We start from the raw sequence: 25,922 nt of genomic DNA on the forward strand, positions 1-25,922 counted from the left end.
GCACTCAGATCTTGAACTCCCTTTCTCCTGGCTTAGCACCATAATTTACAGCCTAAAATTCCACTGCCCAGAAGATTATCTGCCAAAAAAACACCAACTCATTTGAGATAGATAGTGTTATTGCCCTTACTTCACATTAAGGTAACTGACTTGCCCAAAGTCACACAGCCAGTAAATCATTGACTAACTTCGCCATCCAAATTATACAGTTTTAGAGCTCTTAGGCCCACGACTTTCAAGATGACATTCAGACCCCCCAGCTTTGCATGCAAGGCATTGTCTGCCCTGCTGCCTGTGTGTCCACCATCCTGCCTCACCTCTTCTCCTCTCCTCCTAGAACAGGTGCTGCAGCTGCGTTGAGCAAAGACCAGTTCCCCAGACGTGTCCTATTGGTTCCTGCTACCTTACCTTCATACAGCCTGCCTGCTGCCCAGAAATCCCTCATCCCTTCTTCATCCCATTAATTCTTTGCAACTCAGTTCATGTTCCTTATTCTGGAAAACATCCCCTTAAACCCTAAACAGAATTGGCCACTTTCTTCTCTGAGTTCTCACAGACCTGATTATTTGTTTGTTTGTTTGTGTATTTGTTTATTTGTTTGAGACAGGGTCTTGCTCCATTGCCCAAGCTGGAGTGCAGTTGTGCAGTCATGGCTCACTGCAGCCTCGACCTCCTGGATTCAAGCGATCCTCCCACCTCAGCCTCCCAAGTAGCTAGGATTGCAGGCATGAGCCACTGTACCAAGCAGGCCTGGTTATCGAGCAACTCTTATTTCATTGCATGTCCCCCACTGTACTTAAATCTACTGGAGGGCAGAGACTGAACCTTAATGGGCTTTGTGTCCCTCATGCCTAGCAGCAGGGATCAGCACATAGTAGATGCCTAAAAAGTGTTTGATAAATATGGGAGATGAGAAGGATGACTTTACTGATGAAGAAACTGTGTCCCAGAGATGAAATAGTACTTACTCAAAGTCCCTGGCCTAACTCAGACCGGAACCAGATCTCCTGACAGCCAGCCAGGCTTGTTTTACACAGAGTTGGTTTACTGCTTTCCAAGAGCATGGCAACTGGGTCCAGAGGGGCTTCCTGGTACCCTTGGGTGTGAGTTAGAGAGAGCCCATGAGATGCCTGAAGCCTTCATTAAAGACACTTTTGCTTCCACTCTTAATTGGCTGAAGTGATGGTTCATTAGCATTCGCAAGTTTTATGGCTTGTTGCAGGCCTGAGAGCGATGCTTTTCCACCTTCCACGGACAGAGTGTACTGTTAGCGATAATAGTGGTAGAAAGACCATTTGATTTATGTTAATGTTTCTGTTTAATTACCAGAGCAGTGGTCAGAGAGAGAGGTCAATACTTCTCTCCACACATTTATTTATGTCATCTTCTGCTGTCTCGGGAAGGACTAGCTTGAAGGAGATCAGTGACCTTGGCCAAAATGCCTCCCCTCTCAGGGCTTTAGATGGACACTGGGATGGTGATGAGGGCTACATGCTTTCTACATGTCTTCAAGCCCCAGATTTTGTGATTTGAGGACTCCGTGATAAAAGATTTCCAGCCCTCAGAAGTGGTTTCACCCTGAAGCTTCAACCCCCAGCATTCTCCTAGTGAGAATATGTGATTCTCATTATGAGACTTGGAGAGCAACTGTAACCACAAGCATTAATGCTGTTGCTAAAACTGTACAACAAAGAGCCTATCAATCATGAGAATTCACTACTTAAAGCTTTAGAGAATATATAAAAAAAAAATAAAGACTCAGAATTGAGAACTTCAAAGTGGCTTAGAGGTCCCCTAGGCCAGCCACACTACTCTCTACAGCAGTACTTTCATGGTTTGGCGAGACTTGCCAAGGCATTATGGGGGGAAAAATTCAGAGTTCAAATAAGTTTAGGAAACACAGAATTAAGCAAAGTTAAACATGTTCTTTTATAATATGACTTTTCAGAATTTTGAATATGCTTATAAACATAGGGAATCTAAGAGGGGAAATAGTACTCAGTGTTTCCCAGAGTTAAGTGAGAGAGGGTCCACATCTTCCCTGTAACCAGTGCTAGGGTTTCTGAAACACATTTTGGGAAATGCCACTCCAAGAATTCTACTTGCCAATCCAATGGCCTGTGAAGCACTCACACACTGATCTCATTTAATCCTGATAATTCTGTGATGGAGGAACTTTGTTTAACTTTGTTAAAGTTTTTCTAAATTCAACTAATAAAAATCTACTAAATCTAGCTTGAGTACAGGAGAAAAGGTGGCGGTGGGGGAGGGAGAGAGGGAAGAAGGCAAGGAGGGAGGGAGGGAGGAAGGAAGGAAGGAAGGAAGGAAGGAAGGAAGGAAGGAAGGAAGGAAGGGTTGGTTCTCAGAATTTTAGTGTAGTAAAGAGAGCCAGATTTCCCAGGAACTGATCAAATTGCTGGAAACATGTTGGAAGACAGGTGGCCAGGTCTTTGCCTCTCTCTCATGCTCTTTCACTTTCATTCTCTCAACATCTCCCTCTGGAGGTGCAGACTCCCAAGCCTCAGAGAAGTTAAGTCATCCCCCTGAGGTCTGTGGCCTGTGAGGAGCGGGCAGGGATGCAGGTGTGCCTGACCTAGCCCTGCTTCTCGCTGTAGTCCCACACTCCCCTGATAGCCAGCACCAGGCCTGCCAGATCCTAGGAGGAGAACCAAAGACAGGCCTGCCCTGAGGCACCTCACTCTGCTGGCTGGAGAGATGGTTCAACAGACCAGTTCCCTGCAGTGTGAGAAGGGAAGGCAGGAGCTTGGAAGGAGTAAAGGTCAGTGGTTGAGAAAATGGACTTGGGTGTCAGGTCAGATTTCAATTCTGCTCTGCTGCCTACTTGCTATATGACCTTGGGTAAATTACATGGCCTCATTAAGCTTCATTTTTCTCATCTGTAAATGGAGATACTATAGAGTTATGAGGCTTTTAGTGAGATAATGCATTTAAAGCACAGTGCTAAGCACACTGTAAGTTATAAATAAACATTTATTCGTCCTTCTCTTCCTCCTCCTCACTCCTCCACATTAAAGAAGCATATAATCCAATCTAGGAAGGCTGATCAGGGAGATTTCCCAGATTTCATCAGCTAAGTTTAGATTTAATAATACAAGTACCTATTCTACGGTATTTATAGTGAACTAAAGAAGGTACACTCTAGAATTGAATAGCAGTAGAGGGCCACTATACCATGATGGATCAAGCTCTTTATGTTAAAGAACAGCAACATTTTCTAACTAGACTACTGTATATGATACCAGACTATGGTTTACAGTAAGAGTATATAGAGCTATACTAGAGTTTATAGCAGCAATATATAGTAACTATAGTATATGCTATAGTAGCTATCTTTAACAATTATGTTGGATGATATAACAATAGATAACAGTTACCTTATACAGTAAAAGCACAGAGCAACTATACACTCTGTCTTACTTACTGCACTCCAGTTACATTTGCCTTCTTTTCATTTCAGGTCTTAGGTTTAACGCCACTTCACAGCAAGGCTTTCCCAGGGCTTGCAATATATAGTGGGTCTCCCATTACACTCTTTCATAGCACCCTGTCCTCTCCCTTTATGGCTCTCGCCCTAATTTGTAATTATGTGTTTATTTATGTGACTATTTGTTTAATGATTGTCTTCACTTTCGACTGTAAACTCCGTGAAGTCAGGACTTTGTTTGCCTTGTTCTCTGTATCCCCAGTACCTGGCAAATGGGCTCTTGATATATATTTTATCTTTCTAGTCACTGACCTGAAGTTCACATATATGTTTCCAGAATGAACAAATGAACTAAACAACAGTATTTAGTGATTACACGATGGCACAAAGCTACAGTGCCCAGTGTAGAGTAACTAGGGCCAGGTGCAGTCAGCCCCAACCCTTTACCTTCATCTACGTGGCCTCCTGGCCCAGTTGTTTTAACTGTATGTTGTTGTGACAGGAACACTGCTATGCTTTAATCTGATGAGCTGCTGTTATAATTTAACAAACTGGATTCTCAGCCATACTTAGTTATTGCACAGAGCATGATACTTTTAAAGGCACTTACAGAACCACATTTTGTCATACAACAGTGACCAAGAAAGGAAGGCCAGTTTTTACTGTATCCATTTAAGCTATGGGGAAACTGAGGCTGAGAAGGTGAAGAGCCATGTTCAAGGCCATAGGGCACATCCAGGGACTCGCCACACTCCCACACATTGCCTTTGCTCTATAAGCTATAGGCAGAAGTGGAGAACTGAGGGTCTAATTTTCACTACTCTCCTGAGCATTCTTATTTGTCCTTGGACAAGACACTTCTCTCGCCTGGCCTGTTTCCCTCCAACTCTCTTGGAAAAGGGAAGTGGGATGAAAGGCACCTTCCATCATTTAGTAAAAGCACGGGGGAGAGGCTCTGTCGAGAATGGGATGGCTACAGCATGAATGAAACTTGAGGATGTTATGCTAATGTAATAAGCCACTCATCAAAAGACAAAGACTACGATTCCACTTATATGATGTTCTTTAAGTGGTCAAATTCCTACAGACAGAAAGCAGAATGGTGGTTACCAGGGGCTGGGAGGATGGAGAGAATGGAGAATTACTATTTAATGGGCATAGGGTTTCAATTTTACAAGTTAAAAAGAATTTTGGAGATAAATGGTGGTGATGGTAGCACATTATGAATGTGTTTAATGCCATCAAACCCTACACTTAAAAATGGTTGTGATGGTAAGTTTTATGTTATGTGTATTTACCACCGTGTTATAAAAAACAATGGCATGGCTACTGACAATACAATGAGAATATTTTCAGAGAGTTCTGGAAGGATCTGGGACCTAGGAGTCTTGAGGGATGAATATTGTAACTTCAGGTATTACAGAGCCAAGAAGCTGCAAGCAGCTCTTAGTTGGAAGGCAACTGGATTTGGGGGATGACAGGCTGAACCAGTGTAGAATCGGTTGGTAATTCTCAATGTCTTACAGAAAGCATGCCCACAACACATACTGCAGCATTTGCACAGTTTCTCTGCCAGGTCCTTCCTCGTGACTTCTTTTGCAGAGAAGAAAGCCCCCACCCCCACCTATACCCCACTGCGCTTTCTGAGCATAGGTAATGCAGAAGTTGCCTGCATTTGAAAAACAGACTTTCCATCTCCGTATGACAATATGAAACCCTGTGTTGGGTTTGCATTTCTTAATTAGGTGCTTGTCATTGTGTATTCCATAGAGCCATGTATAAGTAAACAGTCATAGACCTTTGAATAAATTTATTGGTTTTATTTATGTTTTTGGGCATAAAAATCTATAATTACCAGGTACAGCCTCAGAATAACTGGTATTTAATGACAATTACTTTTTGTTACCATAGAAATGAGTCCAAAGTAGTTACCCATAATTTCTCATTTCCCAAACCTCACACATGCTGAATTGCAATATTACCATAGTAATTGCCTATTAGTCATCATAAAATATGCAGTTACCCAAAAGATAGCAGGATGCTGTGAAATTTCTCATCTTTGGAAAACCTCAGTATTTCTTGGGAGTGTGGAGGTGGGGTGGGGAGGAACAGATCTCTATGGGTGGTACAGAAATGATTCTGCGTTATAGCATGGAACTGCAGACCCCATGATGGAAATGGATGCTGTATGATCTGCAGACTCTCTCCATCATTATGTTTCTTGGCCTTGGCAATCCTTTTGTAGCAAAGGATGCTCCAGTGCAGTAAATCCAATATAACTAAGGTTTGTTGAGGTCCTGCTGGGTGTCAGGCCCTGTGGTGGGCCTTGGGGAAGCAGAAGGAAATCAGAGGCAGTTCTTGCCAATAAGAACCCCAGTGTTGCCACTAGAAATATGGGTGTGATGCAGTAGAGGCCGAGAGATACAAGAGGAACTAATATGTAAGTGTCTCCTCACTGCACATTATGGGTATCGTTTCATTTAATCCTCACAGCAGCCCTATGATGGAGGTAGTATGATGCTCCTACTTTAAGTAGAGGAGGAGTTTGAAGCACGTAAGTACCATGGAACTTGCCCTAGTTGCTGACCCTAGGCTGCTCCAGTTTTAACCTCTTTATACACTGTCTCCTGAAGCAGAGCGTACTTCCTTCTGACTGGTAGTGATGAAGGAGGGTTTTTGATGGATGGACGATATATGAGTTCACCAGACATAAAAAGGAGATAGAGATTTACACAACAAAACATCATTAACCATAGCAGAGGGTAAACCACCAGGGCAGGTATTTCCAGCACCAGCACACACACACACACACACACACACACGCACGCACACACACACATACACACATTATAACTGGTCTACCTACCTCTTCCACCTTAAAATCTAGAGGAAGAAACATTTCAAACTATCCAAAAATAGAACAGAACCTAAAATCAGCCATGTAAAATATAAATACATGTCAATGTTCTATTTGTTCTGTAACAGCATAAAAACTGCCTATTTTTTCATCAAGCTAGAAACAGAAAACAAAGATCCACAGCAAGTATTGCCCTGTCGAGAGATCTGCCAGTCCCTCATCACTCTGAGCCTCCTTCCCTGCCCCAGTCACATTTCCCTGCTGGGTGCCCTATCACGGCATCACGAGAAACATTCAATCCAGTGCCCGATCCAGGCCATGCCCCCTCTGCTTGCCCGCCTCTAGGCACAGGTTGTTTCCTCCCTTCCAAGGCATCATGCCGTGCTGATGCCACCTCTGACTGTTAGAGAGCACTTTGTTTTCAGGCTGAAGCTGCCAGCATGTAACTTCTGCCTTGCCCTCTGAAGGATTATTCAAGGCCAGCCCATCTTTCACATGGTAGCCTTCAGCCATTTGAAGATCATGTGTTCCCACCCTTCCCCACTCCCCACTCAATCCCACCACTGTTCCAGGCCAAACATCCCCAAAGCCTTCCAACTTTTCATACGTAATCTGAAATCCATTCCCCTCCCTGTCCTTCCTGCTGTCCTCTGAACGTGCTCCAGGTGTTTGTCATTGTCTGTCTTTGAGGCGGGGTGTCCACAACTGAAGGACATCATTATAATGATAACAGTGATGATGATAGCTAACATCTATTGAGTCTTCCGAACCTGGCACTATTTTAGGCATTTTGCATTTATTGTTTCATTGAATCCTTAGAACAAATGCATCATTATTCTCATTTTACAGATGAGGCAACTGAGACACAGATTAAGTACCCCCCTTCAAGTTCATAGAACTAATTAATTCATGGAGTAGGAATAGAAAGGGGTCATCAGAAGCCTCATTCTGGGGACCACGCTTCTTCTGATACAGCCCATATGCACACATTGCTGTCTGACATTGAGCTCTCCTCAGCCTAAATCTTTTAAGTTTTTCCACTTGCATTTCTGCTAAGCTGCAACTCCCCCATCTTCCCTTAGATCCTTACAAGAAGCCGGTGGTGTAGGCAGGGCAGGAATTGCTCTCCCTGAAGCAAAGAAGAAACCAAGCCACAGAGAGGCTAAGTAACTTGCTCAAGGTCACACAGTGAGTGAGCCACACAGTCAGATAAAGCAAGAGTGACAGCAGGGGCCAGACAGACCCTTACCTCCCAGGGACTCTCTCCTGCTTTATGTAACCTGAGTGATGTTTCTGTGGAGGCTGAAAGGACACTGGGGCTGGCAGTGTAATCAGGTGTCTAACCCACAAGTGCACACCGCCAAAACCAATTATTCAAATGAGCTTCCCAGCCAGGTTCCACAGAAAAGGCCAGATGGCTAGATGTCTGTGGAGGCAGCTCCTCAGCTCTGTCCCTGCAAGCAGCTGAATAGCATTTCAAAGTTAGAGTTGATAGCAAGTTGATCTTAATAATTGATTCTACAGTGAAGACAGGCCTCTGAGGAGACAGTAACCCAGAATTAGCAGCTAGGGAGTCTGGAGGAGCAAAACAACGTGATAGAATCAAGAACTTCATCATTTCTGGTCCTAGTTCCTAAACCACTGCTTGAATAGTGCCTGTTCTTTACGTAAAAATCCTTTGGCGGCTCCCGGTTGACCCTCAGAAAGAACCAAAGCTCTTTAGCTTGGTATTCAGTGCCTGCACAATGGCCTCAAACTTTCTTTTCAGCTTCCTCTCCAACTGTCCACCTTGCCCCTTCCTGCATCCACTCCCATCTGTTCCTCTTGCCTTCCTGGGCTCTTTCCATTGTCTTAAACCAGCCTGCTCTTGTTCACATCTGTGCTTTTGCTGGCACTCTGCTTCCACTTGAGAAGCCTTTTAACTGTTTCTTCCCTCTCTTCCTTTTTCCCTCTCCTGCCCTCCCAAGTCACCAACCCATCCCCAAGCACATACTTTGTACCATGCACTGGCGAATATGAGGTGGGCTTGGCCCCTGTGCTGCCCTTAAGGAGTTCACAGTCCAGAGAAGAGATAACTGTGCTGGTGGAGGGAAGCCCAGGGATTCCAAGGTTGTGAAGTCACTGAGGAGGCACCTCTTAACCCAGCCAAGAGGGTTGGGATAGGGCAAGTCAGAGAAAATGTCTGAAGGAAGAGCTGTGTGAGATGAATCTTGAAGGATGAGTGGGAGTTGGCCAGGGGAAGAGAATGGCAGCATGTTCCAAACTAAAGGAATAATTATAATAAATAACAACACAGTAATATAATAATACGAAATATTAACTGAATGTATATAGCTGTCAGACACTATTCTAAGTGTTTTATATGTAGTACTTCCTCTAGAGATTTGGAGTGATAATTAATCATACTCCTGCTCCTACTCTCATCCTATTCCTACAATTTAGAAGGAGATACAGGGATCAGAAAAATAGGAGTCAAAATATTAGCTTTATTATTGATAAAAGCAGGACCTGGAAGGCATAGTCTATATCTGTGGCCAAACTTGCCTCTTTTACTTCACTTCAAAATTCAACTTTCCCACCAGACACAAGCAGAAAAGGAGGCAAGAAGCCTCCCAGAAAGCACACCATGTGGCAGAGAGAAGACCAGAATAGACCCTTCAGGATTCCAGGTCCCAAAAACACATGCTAGGAGGGGCTAGGCCCAAACGGGCTCTGCTTCTTTTCCGGAGCTGACCAGTCAGATAAGTTCCATCTCCTTCCTTGGGAAGAGAAAACGAGGGAATGGAGAAGAAGACCCATTCTTTTCACTCCTGAGGACTGAAAATTACCATTGGGATTGAAAGCAATGGGGAGTTCCTCCCGACAACCTCATGAACCTACGAGATAGGTCTTGTATTATCCTCATATTGCAGATAAGGAAACTGACACTCAAAGAGAGGTTAAGTCATTTGCCCAAGTACTGCCTTTAATAGTAGGAGATCCAGGAATCACACTCAGTGATTTGATCCAGAGCCCTTTGAGTCTTGCTGCTTGAGCCCTGAGTAGGTGGAGATCCTTGAGGAATGCCAAGTGCTCTCGTGTGGCTGTTGCATGTGATCCAGGCTGCATCCTACATAGGGTACAGTCTGTGCACCATACAAAGGTGCCAGCTAAGAGGGCAGGTGGAGGGTGGAGTGCAGCACAGGCTTGACAAGCCTTGAGACTTGGCAGAAATACACCAGCCCACAGAGGGGGCACCTTTTTGTTATTAGCTCACAGGCCCTATCATGTGCTACCCTTGCATGGTGTACAGATTGACAACATAGTGTAAGAAGTGTAGGAATAACTGGGGACCAGATTGTGAAGGATCCTGAACATCCTACCAAGAGCAAACCACAAGAACAGCTAACATGTGTAGCACTTGTCTCAATCTAGATGGTGTCCTTGGCATTTTACCTGTATGATTTCACTGAGTCCTCAAAACAACCCTCTGAGGTAGACAAAATTCCCACTTTTTGGATTAGAGCGAAGGCACAGAGAGGTTCAGCCACAAAAATAAAATGTGTTGGCCAAGCCAGGGTTTTATCCAGGCCGTGTGGCTCCAGAGCCCACACTTGACTCAGAGCCCTTCTTAGGCTCGGTGCTGGTAGGTGAGAGCCTTGTCAGCACCCAGGTCTTCTGAAGACATAAAAGACTTTTATGCCCCCTTTTTTGTTTCCTCTGTCCTTTTTTACTTAAGAAACAGAAATGGTGAATTCCTAGCCTCAAGGGCCAGTGTATTCCTTCAGAAAATGTCCTCCCTCAAGAATGGCATGAACTCGGGAGGCGGAGCTTGCAGTGAGCCGAGATCGCGCCACTGCACTCCAGCCTGGGCAACAGAGCAAGACTCCGTCTCAAAAAAAAAAAAAGAAAAAGAAAAAAAAAAGAAAATGTCCTCCCTCGGACCTTTCAAAAAGGAGTAAACTCCTTATCATTGTTTTTATATAGAGAAAAATAATCTTTTGGTTCTGGAATGGAATTCCCACTCTACCCTTGAATAGCCGTGTAACCTTGGCAGACCCTTTCTGCCCTCTCGGCCTCAGATTCCCCATCTTTGAAATGTGGGGATTGGGTTTTATGAAATCTCAGGTCCTTCCAGTTGGTCACTGGCTCTAAGAATTAGTTTTAAGTTGCAGTGCTGGAAATCCACCTGAACCCAGTGTTTGTTGCTGCCGAGCAGGAGACAGGATGAATCCCTGGAGTATATGCTCTGTATGGGAAGGGAGAAGGCACTCTAAAGCCTCTCCTTACCCACTAGGAAGAATTTCTTAGGGTTGGAGATAATCCCTTTTCCAGATGTGATCTGAGCACCCTTGTCCCCAATTGTGCCACCTTGCCGAAAAGACCACCATTATAGGGTAAAGACCTTGCTGAATGAACCTTGGAAGAAGAAAAACTAAGTGCTAATCTTGGCTTTGCTATAAACCTTGGGCACATCCAAGTCTGCTCCATATGGATGTGCAGTTTGTTCACTGTACAAATGTTCAGTGGTCAAGGGGTCAATGGGGGCTATGGGCTATGACCCTGCTCTCAATCCAAAGTCTGGCCAAACCAAGTGGCATTATTCTGTACTTTACCCACCCAGAAATGGCACCTGATTGCAACTTATTACCCTGGGTGGTAGGGGCAGCACCTTTTGTCAATTTGCATAAAGGTACCTTTCATGTTAGTCCCTCATTTGAAACTTAGATTCCCCATTTAAAAAATAAAGATATTGCATCTACCTCTCACTGCACGTGAGGGACAGTCCCTCTATTAGGCTCTTACCTGGCTCCTAGGCCTGCTAGGACAGAGTATAATGGTGGCTAAGAACATAGGCTTTAGAGTTGAGCAGACTGGGTTCAAGCTCTGCCTCTCTCACTTGTCCTTGCTGAACCATGGTCAAATTACCACTTCTGAGCCTCTATTTATACAGTTCAACTGAGAGTCAGCTGTGTACGAGACACTGTGCTAGCACTGAAGACCCAATGACAAATGAAATAGATTCAGTCGCTGCCCTCTCAGCACTTTCAGGTCTTTGAGCAAACAGATGAATTTGTCCAAGGTCACAAAGCTACTAGATGACAGAACTGGGACTCAAACCCAAGTCCTTCTGCCTTTGAAGCCTATGTTCTTATCCACCCTCCCCTCTGTCTTCACAGTCTTGGCCACAGACATCTCCTCGTCATGATGATCTAAGAAGGGATGTGAGGAGAATGCTTTAAATATCTCGGTGGTTGTGATGGGAAGTGGATGTGTTATGATTATCCCTCGTGTTTGGGACAAAGGACACTGCCTGTAATCCTCCATCTACACAACAGCAGAGCCCAACCCACATGCTAAGCATTTTTCAGGGGCTGTTGATGACAGATTATCTGGCATTCTGACATGGGCCAATCAATAGAGCTGGAAGGTGCCTCAGGCCAAGGGCAATTGAATCCCAACCTTTTAGTGGCATTAAATAAAGCAATATTTATTTTGCTTTTGGTGCAAATATACTTAATCCAATCCAGCTCATTGGTAATGCTGAAAAACTGCTGTGTTTGGGGGACAATTGCAGGCGTACCTCATACATCTCTGCTTGTCAATGCCACAGCTCCTTAGAGCAGCCTCACGGTGCTCAGGGCAAGATTGATCTGGAGCCGCCAAGCTGCCTTTTTCTCTATCCTTCTTCAGAGGAGACGAAAAAGAAATCATAAGGAAGGGAATTGAAATCATTGCTCTCATTCTAGCTGCCATTATTGCGAACAGCAATAAGGCATGATGTCCTTCATGAGATGGAACTATTTATTTGCCATTTGAATAACATTCTCTGGAACCATTGTATCTCTGCCATTGGGCAAACAAGAAAGAGAACAGGATAGGAAGATCAGAGAAATGAGTAGCTTAGTGTCTCTTTTATAAATCACACAGACTCACAGATGTCTGGGGAACCTCAAAGCTGACTGTGAACCATCCTGCCATCAACAAGACCTGGGTTCAAATCCCAGGTCTATATCTTACTAGTTGTCAAGTGACCCTCTCAAGATCAAATCTTTCTTGGATTTTATTTCCTTATTTATCAAATGAGGATTAATAATACCTATCTCATTTGATTATTGTGAATGAGTCTAGCATTTAGTAGGTGCTTACTTTTCAAAATATATCTGAAAGTAACTATCTAACCCACGTTTGCAAACCTTCAAGGTATTCATCCATGCTTCTGTTAATCTGTTCACTCATTCATTAATCCAATAAATATATTGAATCTTCTCTGCACCTGGGTTTATAGTAGACAATGTTGGAGTGGGGGTGGCAAAGATAACTCACATATTATCCCTGCCCTCATGGAGTTCACAGATTAGAGGAAGAAAGAAAAGATACTTGAGTATCTCCAACTCAAAATAAAGACATTATATATTATGCAGTCATATGTAAATTTGGCCTCCATGTATTTGCATTTTCTAGAATGGTCCTAATGTGAAAGATTCTTTCCCACTGGTGCCATAAATAGCCCCATTCTTTCTTGTCAGAACATAGGTCTTGATTTTGAGCTCATGCAAAATTTTCATCTTAAAAACAAATAACAGAATACAAGAGCACCAAGGAGACAGAGACTCAGGGCAGGGACCCAGGATTTTGCATTCAGTGACTCTAAACTGGCAGTCATAGGAGTGAGAGCCTCGCATCTGGAGGCCATCTTATGCATTCCTCTGTCTTTCGGCAGCTGCTTTTTGGTCCTGAAACCACTAAAGAGAAAGAGCCTGTACCAGCCTTCGCCTCTTGTGCTTATAGTCAGTTAGGGACCCAAGCAGAACATACTAGCAGCCTGTTAGAAATATGCATAATTGCTGACCATTCTTGCTTCCCTAACTTTGCACATGCTGTACCCTTTGCCTAGAATGCTCTCTCATGCCTTGACTCTTGGCAAACTCCCATTTGTGTCCCACAAATCTCCAATGTTGAGCAATCATGCAATTAATGTTAAGATAGTGGTTATCCTTGACTAGTTGGTGTTTCATTTTAAAACTGTATCGACACTTTTCCTAGAGTATTTTGTTTTCTTTGAACTTTAACTTAATTGGAAATATATGCTTTCTCCAAAGTCCCTTACTCTGGGGGTAAAAAGCCCAGTTACTGATGCTTTAGAATCATATATTGAGAGAGCTGAAAGAGATCTCTGTGAGTGAAGTATAGCATTCCATTTTACAAATAAGTGCATAGAGCCTAGGGAGGGGAGGTGACTTTTCCAAGATGACACAGACATTGGAGGTGGGACCTGTACCCCAGTCTCCTAGCCAGGGATCCTGCATCTTTACTAAGATGTTTTGTTCAGTAAATACTTATCTACTGATAGATTGAGTGCCATTAGAAGCATTCATTTAAAATCAGCTCAAAAGGTGCCCATGCAGGTACTACTCACTGAAGAATATCACAGATGCTTTAGCTTCTAAAAAGCTCTAGATTCTCTGAGGATTGAAGATGCCTGTGAATCACCAGTTACATTCTATTTTTATTAGCAGGCTGGATCTAGGAGTTGACCTTTCAAGATCTCTGACCTCTAACAATTTTCCTTCAGTTTTGAAGTTCTTTTTTGAATCAAAGATGTTTCCTGGAAGCAGCATAGCCAAGTGGGGAGACTATGAAGTCCAGAACGGGACACCTAAGTTCCAGTCTGGGCCTTTTAGAGTACTTGTTATATAGCTTCGAAAGAATGGCTTACCTTTTCTAGCCCTCAACACTCCCACTAGAAAATTGAGGTTTACCATTTGATTGAATGGTTGTGAGAACTATATCATATGAGACAGCAAAATGCTTAGGAGGAATGAAATGTTTGTTCAACAACTACTTCTTCGATATCTGCCATGATCCAGACTCTTTGTCAGGCACAGGTATACCAACATGAATAAGATGGCATCCTTGCTCTTGAGGAATTCATGGTCCAGTGGAGAAGCGGACTCAACAATTACATCTTATCCTATAGCCACTTTGCTGGGGGAGCAACAGATGCTATGGGAGCAGAGGAAAAGCACCTACCCCTCATGTGCAGGGAGTGAAAATCCTCCTCTACTTCCTGGCGGAGCTGATATTTAAGTTTAGACAATTTCAACAGTGTCACAATTATCACCACTTCACTGTCATCACTGGCTATCGTTTGCTCAATGTTTATGTTTTTCTGAGAATTCTGCTGGTCCATTTACAGACATTAATTCATGTATGCAATCCAGAAAGTCAGAGTGGTTATCCTCTTTATACATATGATAAAACAGAAGCCTACAGGTGCATTTTAAAAAAAGAAATTTCAAAAAGATCACACAGCTGGTGAGGAACACAGCCAGAACTTAAATATAACTGTAAGTCCCAAAGCTGCTGGTCCCCATAGTGTAATCCTGTTGTTCTGTGCAACTCCATGGGGCAAGGCTGAGAAGGATGGAGGAAGTAACTGGGAGATACATTCAGCTAAAAAGGAAAAAAGAATTTTCTAATGGAAGATTCAAGAATGAGATAAGCTAACTGGAAAGGTAGTGAGTTTTAGGTCATAGAGGTGTCCTAGAGCAAGCTGGTGACCTGCCCAAGACAGTGCCGAGGACATTCCTATTTGCGGGCAGAGGAGAGGCACATAACTGAGCATCTCTAAGGATACAATTGTTTTATGATTACGTCCTGTTGTCAAGGGTAATGTACCTTGCTAAATATTTAGATGCTCAGTGAGGGCTGGAAAAGCTCTGTGAGCACAGCACCCAGACCAATGATTCCCTCTGTTTTTTGACCAGTCATTGGGAAGTGGACAATATAGGGGCCTGCCAGAATTTTCTATGACTTATTTTATAGGGCCATCTGATTAGGGGTGCATTCAGCTAAATTTAACAAGGACTGACTCTAGCCACTTAAGCAAAAAGGGAATTTATATGAAGGGGCTTGCAGAATCACACAGAAACTGGCACCCAGACTTGAAAACCAGAGCCATTAACTGAGCAGCTCTGAAGGGCCGGAATACTCTGCCTCTGTTCCACAGCAGCACTGCTGCACAGCACTCCCTGCTGCCTCGCATCACCCAGTCCCAAGTTTACGTCCTGGGCAGGAGTGACTGGTGCCTGAGCCCAGGTTTCCTATTGCTGCCCTGGCTTCCAGGGAACAAAGAGGTAGAATCTGGCTCATCTGGCTTCCATGGAGGGAGACGGGGCAAAATCATAGCCTCATCTTGTAATGATGGAGGAGCCAACTCACCACACTCAACCTCCCAGGGTTAGTTGCTGGGCATTCCCCAAAGAACATGGACAAATGCCCACTTCACTTGGGAGGGAACAGAGCATGGATTTGAACTCAGATCTGCCTAATTCCCAGACTGAAGGAAGAGAAGAGATCATCCCTGACCACTGCTGCCCATTCCAGCCTCCTATGGACTGCGAAACTATTAGTCCATGTCATTCACATAGAACATAGTATAAAATAATAATACAGTACAATAAAAACAACAATATAGCATTTTTGATTTACCATTATGTACCAAAACCTGTGCATTAGCTCATTTAATATTCACAATATTATCCTGCATTATAAATGGATATAAACCTGTAAGCATATCTTCCTGCTGCTAGATTATACATTTCTTGAGGTTAGAGAGTATCTCTTATCAATCACTCTATCCCAGCAACACTACCATGGAGCTTGGCGTGTAGAAGGTTCTTAAAAAAAACTGTGATGAATTACTGTGTTTAACTCTTGCATCATCCTTGTTCCCTAAACCAGTCTCTCCTCCTTAATTTACTTATACATTCTCAAAAGCAGAGAGCTTGCTTAAACTGTTTGTTCCCTAGAAGAGCATAGACATTAAAGCTGGATAGTCCTGGATTTGAAGTCTCCTCCACCACATGCTGGCTGAATTACCCTGGGCAGGTTTCAGATGAGTGTGGCTGTGAGGCTCTCTCTGTCTGTCCTTTATCACTTTCATGAGTAGCAATACTTCAGATAAGCATATTTAAGAACTGCATGAATATGTCTGTAGATCAACGCACTAGTCACAGCATTGAATATTTTCTCTCTGAAAGACAATTTAGTGTAGTCAGAGGAGAGCAGAGTAAGGAGAGCAATTGGTAAGATTTTGGACTCTGAGAATCAGGTTGACTTGAGTTCAAATTCTAACTCCGTTACATAGTACCTCGGTGACCTTAGAGAAAGTTATTTACGTTTTCTAAGCCTTTTTTTTCTCCTCTGTAAAATGGTAATACAGGGCTTGTATGGCATAGAAGTGAAAATGAAATGAGATAATTCATGTAAAGCTACATAGTAAGCACTTCTTAAATGTTAGCTACTGCTTCACATACCACTATAAGCTCAGAAAGAAAAATTGAAGGCTAACAGGAGTTATAGTTGAGTGAGAGGAAGGTGATGTTACTTTTTTCTTTTTTACTTTCTATATTAAGGACCATTTTTCATTTTTAATAGTGATTTTACAGTCAGTCAATCCTCTTACCAAGCTGTTCTACTTCTGGAAACTGTTCTAAGAAAAAAATTCTGAAATGTGGAGAAAACTTTAGGGATTACAGTATTCATCAGTTCATTTTGAAAATAGTGCAGCATTGAAAACAAAATAAATGTGCCACAGTGGGGAAATGGCTAAATGAATTATGGGGGTTCATATGATGGGATAATATGTCATATTATAACACTATTACAATGTTAGTTACAAAGAGTTTACTAACAAAGAAACATGCTCATGTCATAATGGTAAACGAAAAAGGGACCCCTTTGCAAGTTCAAGGTCAGGAGGTAACTTGCTGGCCTAGAAGGTGAGCATCAGTGATCCCCTCTGTTTAGAGCACAGAGAATGGTTGGTATCTAGGCATCACTGCTCTTATGGAAATCTCGGAACAGAGAAGACATTTCTTTGTGCGCTCCTCTCCACTGAGGATGCGGGGTACGGAGAGCGTAGTCCATGATGAAAGAGGCTCTTGAAAAGCTTGTGGTCCATTTGTAGAAGCTCCTTCTCTACTTGTAGCCGGGGAAACGTAGGCCTTGAGAGAGCAAGGGACCTGCCCAGGGTCACGTAGTACACCATCTGCAGAACAGGGGGACTGAACTCAGTGATATCTCTTCTGCATACCATGGGAGCATTATCCCACACTCACGAAGGACGGACTTGTCAGAGAGGCTAGGCAGGATGCTAGTGAAAATCTGAATGTGGAGCCAAAGGATATTCCCAGAAGTTTCCACGTTATTCTCTGGTTCTCACTGAGACAAAAGTAGCATAGCACAGTGATAAGAAATGGGGTTGTCCCAGTCCCTCCAGGGGCACTGAGGAAAGAGGCATTTGAAAAGAGAAAGCTTATGACCTGGTCTCCTCAAATCCACACATGCAACTAGCTCTCCAGGCTCAGCAAAGGAAGAGAAAGAACATAAACCTATGTAACTGGAGCACTTGAATCCAAGTCCAAGCCTAAAATGTCCGGAAATCTTCAGTCTTCTGCTGTACACTGTCATGGAAGGTGAGGTGGGAGGAGGCAAGGAGAAGACAAGAAGACCAGGTAAAATATGATCACAATTCTCTGGACCTTGGCCCACACTCAAGGTAATGCCAGAGGAAGTGGTAAAAAGGTGTTGGGTTATGGTGTATTTTGAAGGTAGAGACAATGGATTAGCTATAGGTGTGAGCAAAGAGGCATAATGGGAACACCAGTAGTTGTGGCCTGAGCATTTTTCTCAGCTGCAGTGTGGAGAAGATGTGCATATGTGTCTATGGGTCATGTGTCTATGGATGCTGACATGAGGCTACACCACAGAAATACTTTTGAATCTCTCTGTGACTCAGTTTCTTACTCTGCAAAGTGGGAATTGCAATAGTAGTGACCTCACAGGGTTGTTGATGACACTGAAAGAATTAACTCATATAAAGTACTTAGAACTGTCTCTGGAAAATGATAAATGCTAGGTAAGTGACATAATTACTGCTCCTACTCATAAGCATATTTTGACAGGTGAGAAGCTCAGTTTATCTTGTCTATATTGACTCTTACTTCGGGTACTGCCTAGGTGTTCTCTGATGGGGTTTGATCTGAATCGTCACTGGCTGGATCCCTCTCCATGGGTCCACCCTACCCTTCATGGAGTGAAACAACTCATCGTCCAGATGTACAACGACCCAGTAAGTAACTGAATGCCCTCCACAGCTGCTGATCTATGGCTTGATCTGGGAAAGGGCAGCGTTGTATTGGGAAAGTCCACTAGAAGCTGCAAATTAGGAATACATAGCTAAAACCAGGGAGGCACTAGGCCTGCCCTTCTCTGAATCCAACAGACCCAAGGACCTTCTCCCAATCTCTTTTCCTGCAACCTCTCACAAATAGTAGATTCAGTTTTGGAGGTCTGGAGGGTTAAAGGAAATATATTGGAGTGTATCCATATTTGTCAGGGATCTTTGGTTACAAGCTAAAGAAATACAACTTGAATTAGTATAAGCAAAATAGAGAATTTATTAGAAGAATACCAAGGGCATGTCATATAATTGAAGACTGTAACCTGGCTTCTTCTACACATAGGGAACATGACTGCTGAGTGTCACATCCAAAGGTTCTCAACACTACAGTAACTTACGCTCATTTTCCAGTTCCAGTTCCAAAAGGATTGTAATTGACTTAGTTGGGCGGACATGCCCACTTCTGGGCAAGTCAATTCTGGCTCAGGAGACAAGAATATGCAAGGACAAGGCAGCCTCTCTGGAACCATGTGGATGGAGTTGGAGGGTGGGTTGGTACCTGTTTGCAGAAAAGAGGGCCTACCATTTCAGAAGAAAGAAGGAGACATAGGCAGACAGAACGGTGGGTGTTCACACCAAGTTTTCTCCCTGGGGCAAGTTCTTATTTGTAAGAAATAGGAGAAGACAACGGTGTTTCACAGCTTATCGAAATGAAGCAAACCACAGTATTCTGTCTCTGAAGAGCTATCACAGAATGGGGGGGACAGACCTTTTTTTCAGGTGGGGGATATGGGAAGAGGTACAGAAATAGAACTTTTTAACAACCATAGCTGCCTGAGAATGGAATGTGTGTGTGTGAGCTGTGAGCTTTGCTTTACTAAAAGTGTTCAACTTTTAGTCCAAAAGGGTGCACAGAGGAGACTCAATTATTGGAAGACATTCTAGTGAAATTCCATTTGAGTCCCTTCCAACTTAAATGACTGATTTTATGACCCACGATTGCTGTCAGGTGAGAGATGGTGATTGCTAAGACAACAAAAGTCACACAATTGGGGTACTTCAGAGATGCACCAATGTAACCCATTCTACTGATCCTCGTTGAGGACGCCAGTGAAAATTTCCTGAATTAAAGAGCAACATAGGTATTGATCAGATAGAAAAGTGTGCTTAAAAACAAATGCATATATTAGAGCAGGGATTAATGAAAAAGTCAGTCCTGAGGTGCAATGTAGTTTTCTTGGCTATGAAACTCAACTGTTATCTTGGTCCTCCTATGTACATTTTGCTTTCCTAGGTCCTTTCACAGTATACCTTCTGTGTCAGGGCTTGCATAACCATAACCCTAGGATATTTGCTTCCTTTGCCAGCTCATCCTTCTTTGTCTATAAAAGAAGGTGTGAACTGTGCTCACCAAATCCATATGCAGAGATAGAATGATTGTGGTTTGCTGCCTTTGCCTAAGCTTTGAAACCCCACTGTCTTCTCCTAGTTCTTACAGACATGAACTTGTCCCTGACCTCTCAATGTCATCCTGATCAGCTTTCCTTGCAGAGAGAAGCTGCTTCTGATTTTCTCAGGAAGAATCTGTAGTCTGCAGAGTTCTGCCCTCCCAGGCTTCTGTGTCGACTGCAGTTTCCCTGATAGAATTGCAATACTTCCTTCTCAAAGAGAACAAGCTCCTACATTTTTTTTTCTGATTTGGCTGATAATAGATATTCAATAACTGCATGTTGAGTTGAATTGGATTGAACACAGAAAATCCTGTTATGCCAAATGCAATATGGTTTATAGATACAAAACAATTATTTCCAGGTAGGACGATGAGGCACAGTAAAAAACAAACCAAACAAAGAAAAAAATGACATTGGACCAGAAGGAGTGACAGAGTGGAAGCCATTGAACCAAGTGGTATTTTAGATAAATCCCCAAAGAGAGAAATGGGAGTTTGGGGGCAGCCTGGGGGAGGAACACAAGGGAAGTAGGTTAGGGCTGCTAAAGAGGAAAAGGCTTCAGCATGCCATTGCTGTCATTAATTATTGATTTACTCACAAACAACTGGGCACTCGTTCATGCTGAAAAACACGGATCCAGCAAGAGTGAGCTACAGAGATGTTAGGAAATGATTTGCGTCATGAATACATTGATCATCAGCTGGTTAGATCTTAATAAGTACATCTTGGGTGCTGAGCTAGTTGTATAAGCCATTTTCTTACTGAAAGGCTACTCACTTATGCCTCAAGCAAGGGTGTGGAGCACTAATATAGGAGTCAAGCTGGCCTGGAATAGGATCCCAGCTCCCTCAGTTCCTTCCTCTCTTCCCCACTCTCTCCTCACTCAATCTTTTACTCCATTTTTTCCTTTCTTCTCTATTTATTTATATATGGGCTTCCTGTGTGCACTGAGTTTCTACTAGTGAAAAAGAAAAACCCTAACCCTTGCAATATAGTGGGGAAATAGACTTTAAACAAGTAAATACTGATAAATATATATTTATAAGATGTGTCAGGGGTTACCAAGAACAAAAGCACAAAGTATGACTTCTAGGTAGAATGGTCATAAGTCTTGGCTTTCCTGGGGCAGTTCTGGTTTATACCTACTGTCCTGGAGTATCTTTTAACAATGCCCTCTTTTCACTCTCAAAATTGTTCTGATTTGGATGATAAATTAGACACTCTCTCTACTAAAAATGATGCGAGGCCAGACGCAGTGGCTCACGCCTATAATCCCAGCACTTTGGGAAGCTGAGGCAGGCGGACCACCTGAGGTCAGGAGTTCGAGACCAGCCTGGCCAACATGGCAAAAACCCGGCCTCTACTAAAAATACAAAAAAAAATTAGCCAGGTGTGGTGGCACATGCCTGTAATCCCAGCTACTCGGGAGGCTGAGGCAGGAGAATTACCTAAACCTGGGAAACAGAGGTTGCAATGAGCCAAGATTGCGCCACTGCACTCCACCCTGAGTGACAGATCAAGACTCCATCTCAAAAAATATAATAATAATGATGCAAAAACACCTAGCACAGTGCTGGTGTGTAGCAGACCCTCAACAACCATCACCTGGATCTGATTCAAATTCATATTTGACTTCAGACATCTTTGTGCCCAGTTGCAAACACTGCAGTGCCCTGAGGCATCTGCCCTAAGAGCTTTAAGTGCATTTCTGCGCCTGAACTTCAGTGTCACATACATAGCCACTCAACCCTGAACTATCTGAACTGCCAGAACAACTTCTGGGCTTGTTTCTAAATGCACAGCCTCACTCCTCCTGTCCAGGTTGCCTTCTGCCCACAGAATCAACAAGCAGAGAATCAGCAAGACCCTCCAACATCAACTGTCATTCCTTCAGGCCCTGTGCTGGATGCCGAGGAGTTCACAGCCTGGTGGAGACAGACATTTACAGACAGTTATTCTAGGTGCATTTATAGAATGAAACACAGGGGTTGCGGGAGTCCAACCCAGGAGGCAACACCTGAGCTGATACATGAGGGATGCTCAGGTCAGGGAGAACTTTCCAGGCAGAGGAAACAGCATGTGCACCTGCCCTGAGAGGGTGGCGTACTCAGGAGACTGGAAGTCATTCAGTGTGGCTGGTACCAGGGGCAGACAGAAGAGGTCGTTATGACACAGGGAGCAATCTGGACTTTATTTTCATGGGAATGGGGAGCCACTGAGAATTTTAAGCAGGGAATTGACAAATTAGGTTTGCATTTCAGAGAGAACCCTCTGGTGCCTGTTAGAAAAATAGATTTGGATGGTGCCAAACTAGAGACCGTGAGACCATTAGAGCTTGCTGCTGTGGAGTTGAAAAGGAAGAAGAGGAGGCTAGAGGTAATAAGGAGCCAGACCTAAGGGACATGGTGACTGTGGCTGATGGGAGAGGAAGGAGTCTTGCATGATCCCTATGGTTTTGACTTGGGCAGCTGAGTAGTGTGGCACTTTTCCTGAGATGGGAACCCAGGAGGAACAGTTAGTACAGGGCCAAGTGATGCATTCATCTTTAGAGGTGCTCAGTGTACAGTAGACCTGAAGCGATATGTCTGGCCTGCACTGGAAGGCTTCTGGAATTAGCCCTTCTGTGTGCTTCTAACCTGGAAACAGGAGCCTGCTGTCCTTGTATTAGTGATGACGTTGACTTCAATGGCTGCTTTCCTAGCCCTGTGCTCACTAAAATCTTACCCCCTTGAGGACATTGGGTATTAAATGATGATCTTGAAAACGAAGTGTTTAACAAAGAGGACTACCGTGGATCTGAGACATAAAGTGTTTCATTCTCCACTCCCATGATAGCTGCCTGTGGACACTGTGGCCTGGCCTCTCTGTTTGTCAGTTGTGATTGATTGTCTCCCATGGAAGGGGTCTGGTTAACTCATCTCAGGGCCTCTGGTGCCCAGCAGGGACCTGGCTGTAAGCAGGTGCTCAGGATAAATGTTGAGCAAATGATGAAGTGAACCTAGAGCTTCTGTGACTTGGTTTTAGAAGACTTTCCTGATAAAAGGAAGAATTGAACCACAGACCCCTCCCCAATCTCATCTCTCCCTCAGAGTATCCCCTGATTCCACTGCCACCATCACTGTGCCCTCCTTTAATGAAGGCTCTGATCTGGTGACAGAGGTTTCCTTGCAACCTGCTGAGATTGTCCAACATTCTCAGGGATAGAACCTGAGATGGCATCACCCACTCCCATTCCCATGAGAGAGGATTCTGATAATCTTCACGTACTTGCTTCAGTCCTGGACTCGGCATCTACCTCATTTTACCCCCCGCATTGAAATTAGCTCTCCATGGCCATCAAGGGTTCACTCAGATCCCAGATCCCTTGTCTTCCCAGTCCCTAACCTGCCCTCACCATCTAACCACGTCTTGTTTGGGAGCTGCGCTTAGACATTTTGAAATCTTTAGTGGTGGTAAAGACCAGGGAGCCAGTTCTAACTCTTCTGTAATCCAGGTCTCTCTTTCCAATTCTGATTTTAGATCTGAGATCTAATTAGCACCAGAAATGATATTACCTTTCAGATGAGAGCTTACCCGCTGTCCATGGGAGTTTGGCTTTCTCCTAGCACACACACAACAGAGTATGACGGTGACTTCACATCACACAATCAGCCACACAACCAGTCACTCACCCACAAGGCCACAGACAGGGCCCTCCTCTCACAGCTATATCCAGTTATGATCTTAGAAAGATAAGCCCATATGTGAATGGGCTTCCTAGGACCATCCATCTGCAACTCCACTAGCATCTAACGAGGTACTTGTCAGGTGCACCCAGTGTTTGATGAAGCTAAATAACAAAGTAGTGTTTGCTTTAAAATCCTCAGTTAATTGACTGCAGCACACATTTTTCAATGTTCCCATTTGCAAGACTCTTGAGCTATCTCTGGGGTTAGAGAGATTAACAGGGCAGAGTCCCAGGTCAGGAGAAGCTTACAATCTGATAAGAAGGCCAGACCCTTATGAAATTTTAATTCCAGGCAGTCAGGAAGGTGTGCTACAATGAAGCAAACACAGTGCTTTGGAAACATGGGGCTGAAAGAGATTAATCCTTGTGGGGGTGGGGGGTGGGTGATCCAAGGAAGCTTTTTTGAGAACTCTGCATTTGTACTGGCCCTTTGGAGACTGGTAATACTTCATCAGGTGGCTGAGCTTTGGAGAGAAGGGAAGTTAAAGGGAAAAGGGAGAGGGCATTCCAGGAAAATCTGAGCAATGGAATGGAGGTGGAAGACCTCTGCTTCTGGGCTTGGTGTGCAGGATTTATAACAGGTAGCTGTGAGGAGGGCATGTGAGGTGCAGGCTGAGGAAGCCCATGGATGGGTTTGAACACTGCCCCAAGGCATTTGGCTTCTTCCTATGGCCCAATGCTCTCTTCTTACTAAAATCAAGGTCTCAGGCCCTCTTTTAAATTGATTTTTAATTAAATTAAATATCACGACTAAAAAAAATCAAAGCAATGAAACAAAGTGCCACTTGTTAGAAATATTCCATCATATATCCTCTCTCAGTCTTGAAAATCAGAGTAGTCAGTGGAGAGTCCTCAAAAACGCTGGAGCAAGAGAAAGAGAGATCAATGAATAGCATTTCCAGCCACTCGATCCTTCAACCTAGAAATCTCGGAGTCATTCTAAAACTTAAAGCCACCTGGGTCTGTCTTCCCTGCTTTAAATTCTTTCAGTGGGCCTGCATTACTTCTGGAATAAAGGCTAGTGTTCCCTGGCATGCTGTTCAAAAACATGCCCTATTCATTTCATTCAGTACCTTTCTGTACTCCCAGGACCTAGCACAGAACCCAGCACTGTAGAGAATATTCTGTTGAATGATGAATGCACTGATGAATAAACAATGCGTGCTTTAGAAAATTACTAAGGCTGCAGTGTGGAGAGTGGATCAAAAGAGGTGATACTACGCGGGAAGAAGGGAGACCAGGCAGGTGCTTCTTGCCATAGTCGAGGTAAGAATGATGAGATCCCAACTCAAGTTAAAAGGCTGTTGCTAAGAAGAACCCCCCAGGGTCTGTGTGGGGAGGTGAATGGGTTTCCACCAGCCCTTTCCTTTACCTCCTGAGTCCCTCAGAACCCAAAGTTGCTATTTTGAGAGGTTTCTACGCTCCGAGGTGATTTTCCCCCGTTTACTAGAGGAGAAAGGCCCTCCTCAGCTGCTGCCTGTGTTGCTATAACAACTTGGCTGCAGCTCTTTTAGACAGATCCGTTTCCTTAAATCATTTAAGGAAAATTAGCTGCCATAACAACGCAGAGCAGTTTTTAAAATAGAGCAACACGGGGCTGGCTTTTTTTTTTTTTTTTTTTTCTTTTCTTTTCTTGCCTCCTGCAGTCCTTAAGATAAGCTGCTCTCTTTCTGTCAAATAAATAAATTATAACACATTTACTTGACAAACAGAGCAGCTGGTGACATGGTCAAATAACACACACAGAACCAGCACTCATTCACACCAACCCACAAAATACACACACAGATACACACACACAAGCATGCAACATAGCCATATGCAGAAAACACATACATTCGCAAATATCAAACAGAAAATACGTATACATAAAAACATAAACATGGTAAATAAAAACAGGCACATAAAAAAGTATGCGGTTCTACATAATTACACCAAGGAGACATACAAAAAAACACACAGCGCAGTTTCACCATTCAATTAAACCGAGGTCTGTCCTTAGGGGAAGCAGGGGTCCCACTGGGTCACCAGGCTAGAAGGCCCTCGGATGGCAACTCCTCACTAGAAACCAAGGGACCCGAGTGTCCATACCTGACAGGCTTTCGAGTCCATGGGCCCGGAGGAGAGTCTTTTTGTGGAAGGAGTAAACCCAGTTTGTGGAGGGTGAGGGGTAAAGGATACCCCTCATACACCCCACATACACACTCAGAAATAAACTAAGAGGGCAGGAGGCCATAGCCATGGCATTCTGGGTGAGGTAATTCTTTACCCCC

The 25,922-nt window shown here is 43.7% G+C and overlaps 1 protein-coding gene across 8 annotated transcripts in view; it reads left to right on the top strand.

The window, feature by feature from the left end:
- AGBL4 (AGBL carboxypeptidase 4) overlaps window positions 1-25,922 on the top strand; it is a 1,484,537-nt gene that overhangs the window by 1,351,570 nt on the left and 107,045 nt on the right. For all 8 annotated transcript variants that reach the window (XM_055255111.2, XM_055255112.2, XM_063627496.1 and 5 more), the window contains one exon: window positions 18,309-18,420. In XM_055255111.2, coding sequence (XP_055111086.1) covers window positions 18,309-18,420 — 112 coding nt within the window. The remainder of the gene's footprint in view (window positions 1-18,308; window positions 18,421-25,922) is intronic.

This window comes from Symphalangus syndactylus, chromosome 12 (assembly GCF_028878055.3).
Source record: "Symphalangus syndactylus isolate Jambi chromosome 12, NHGRI_mSymSyn1-v2.1_pri, whole genome shotgun sequence".
NCBI lineage: Eukaryota > Metazoa > Chordata > Mammalia > Primates > Hylobatidae > Symphalangus > Symphalangus syndactylus.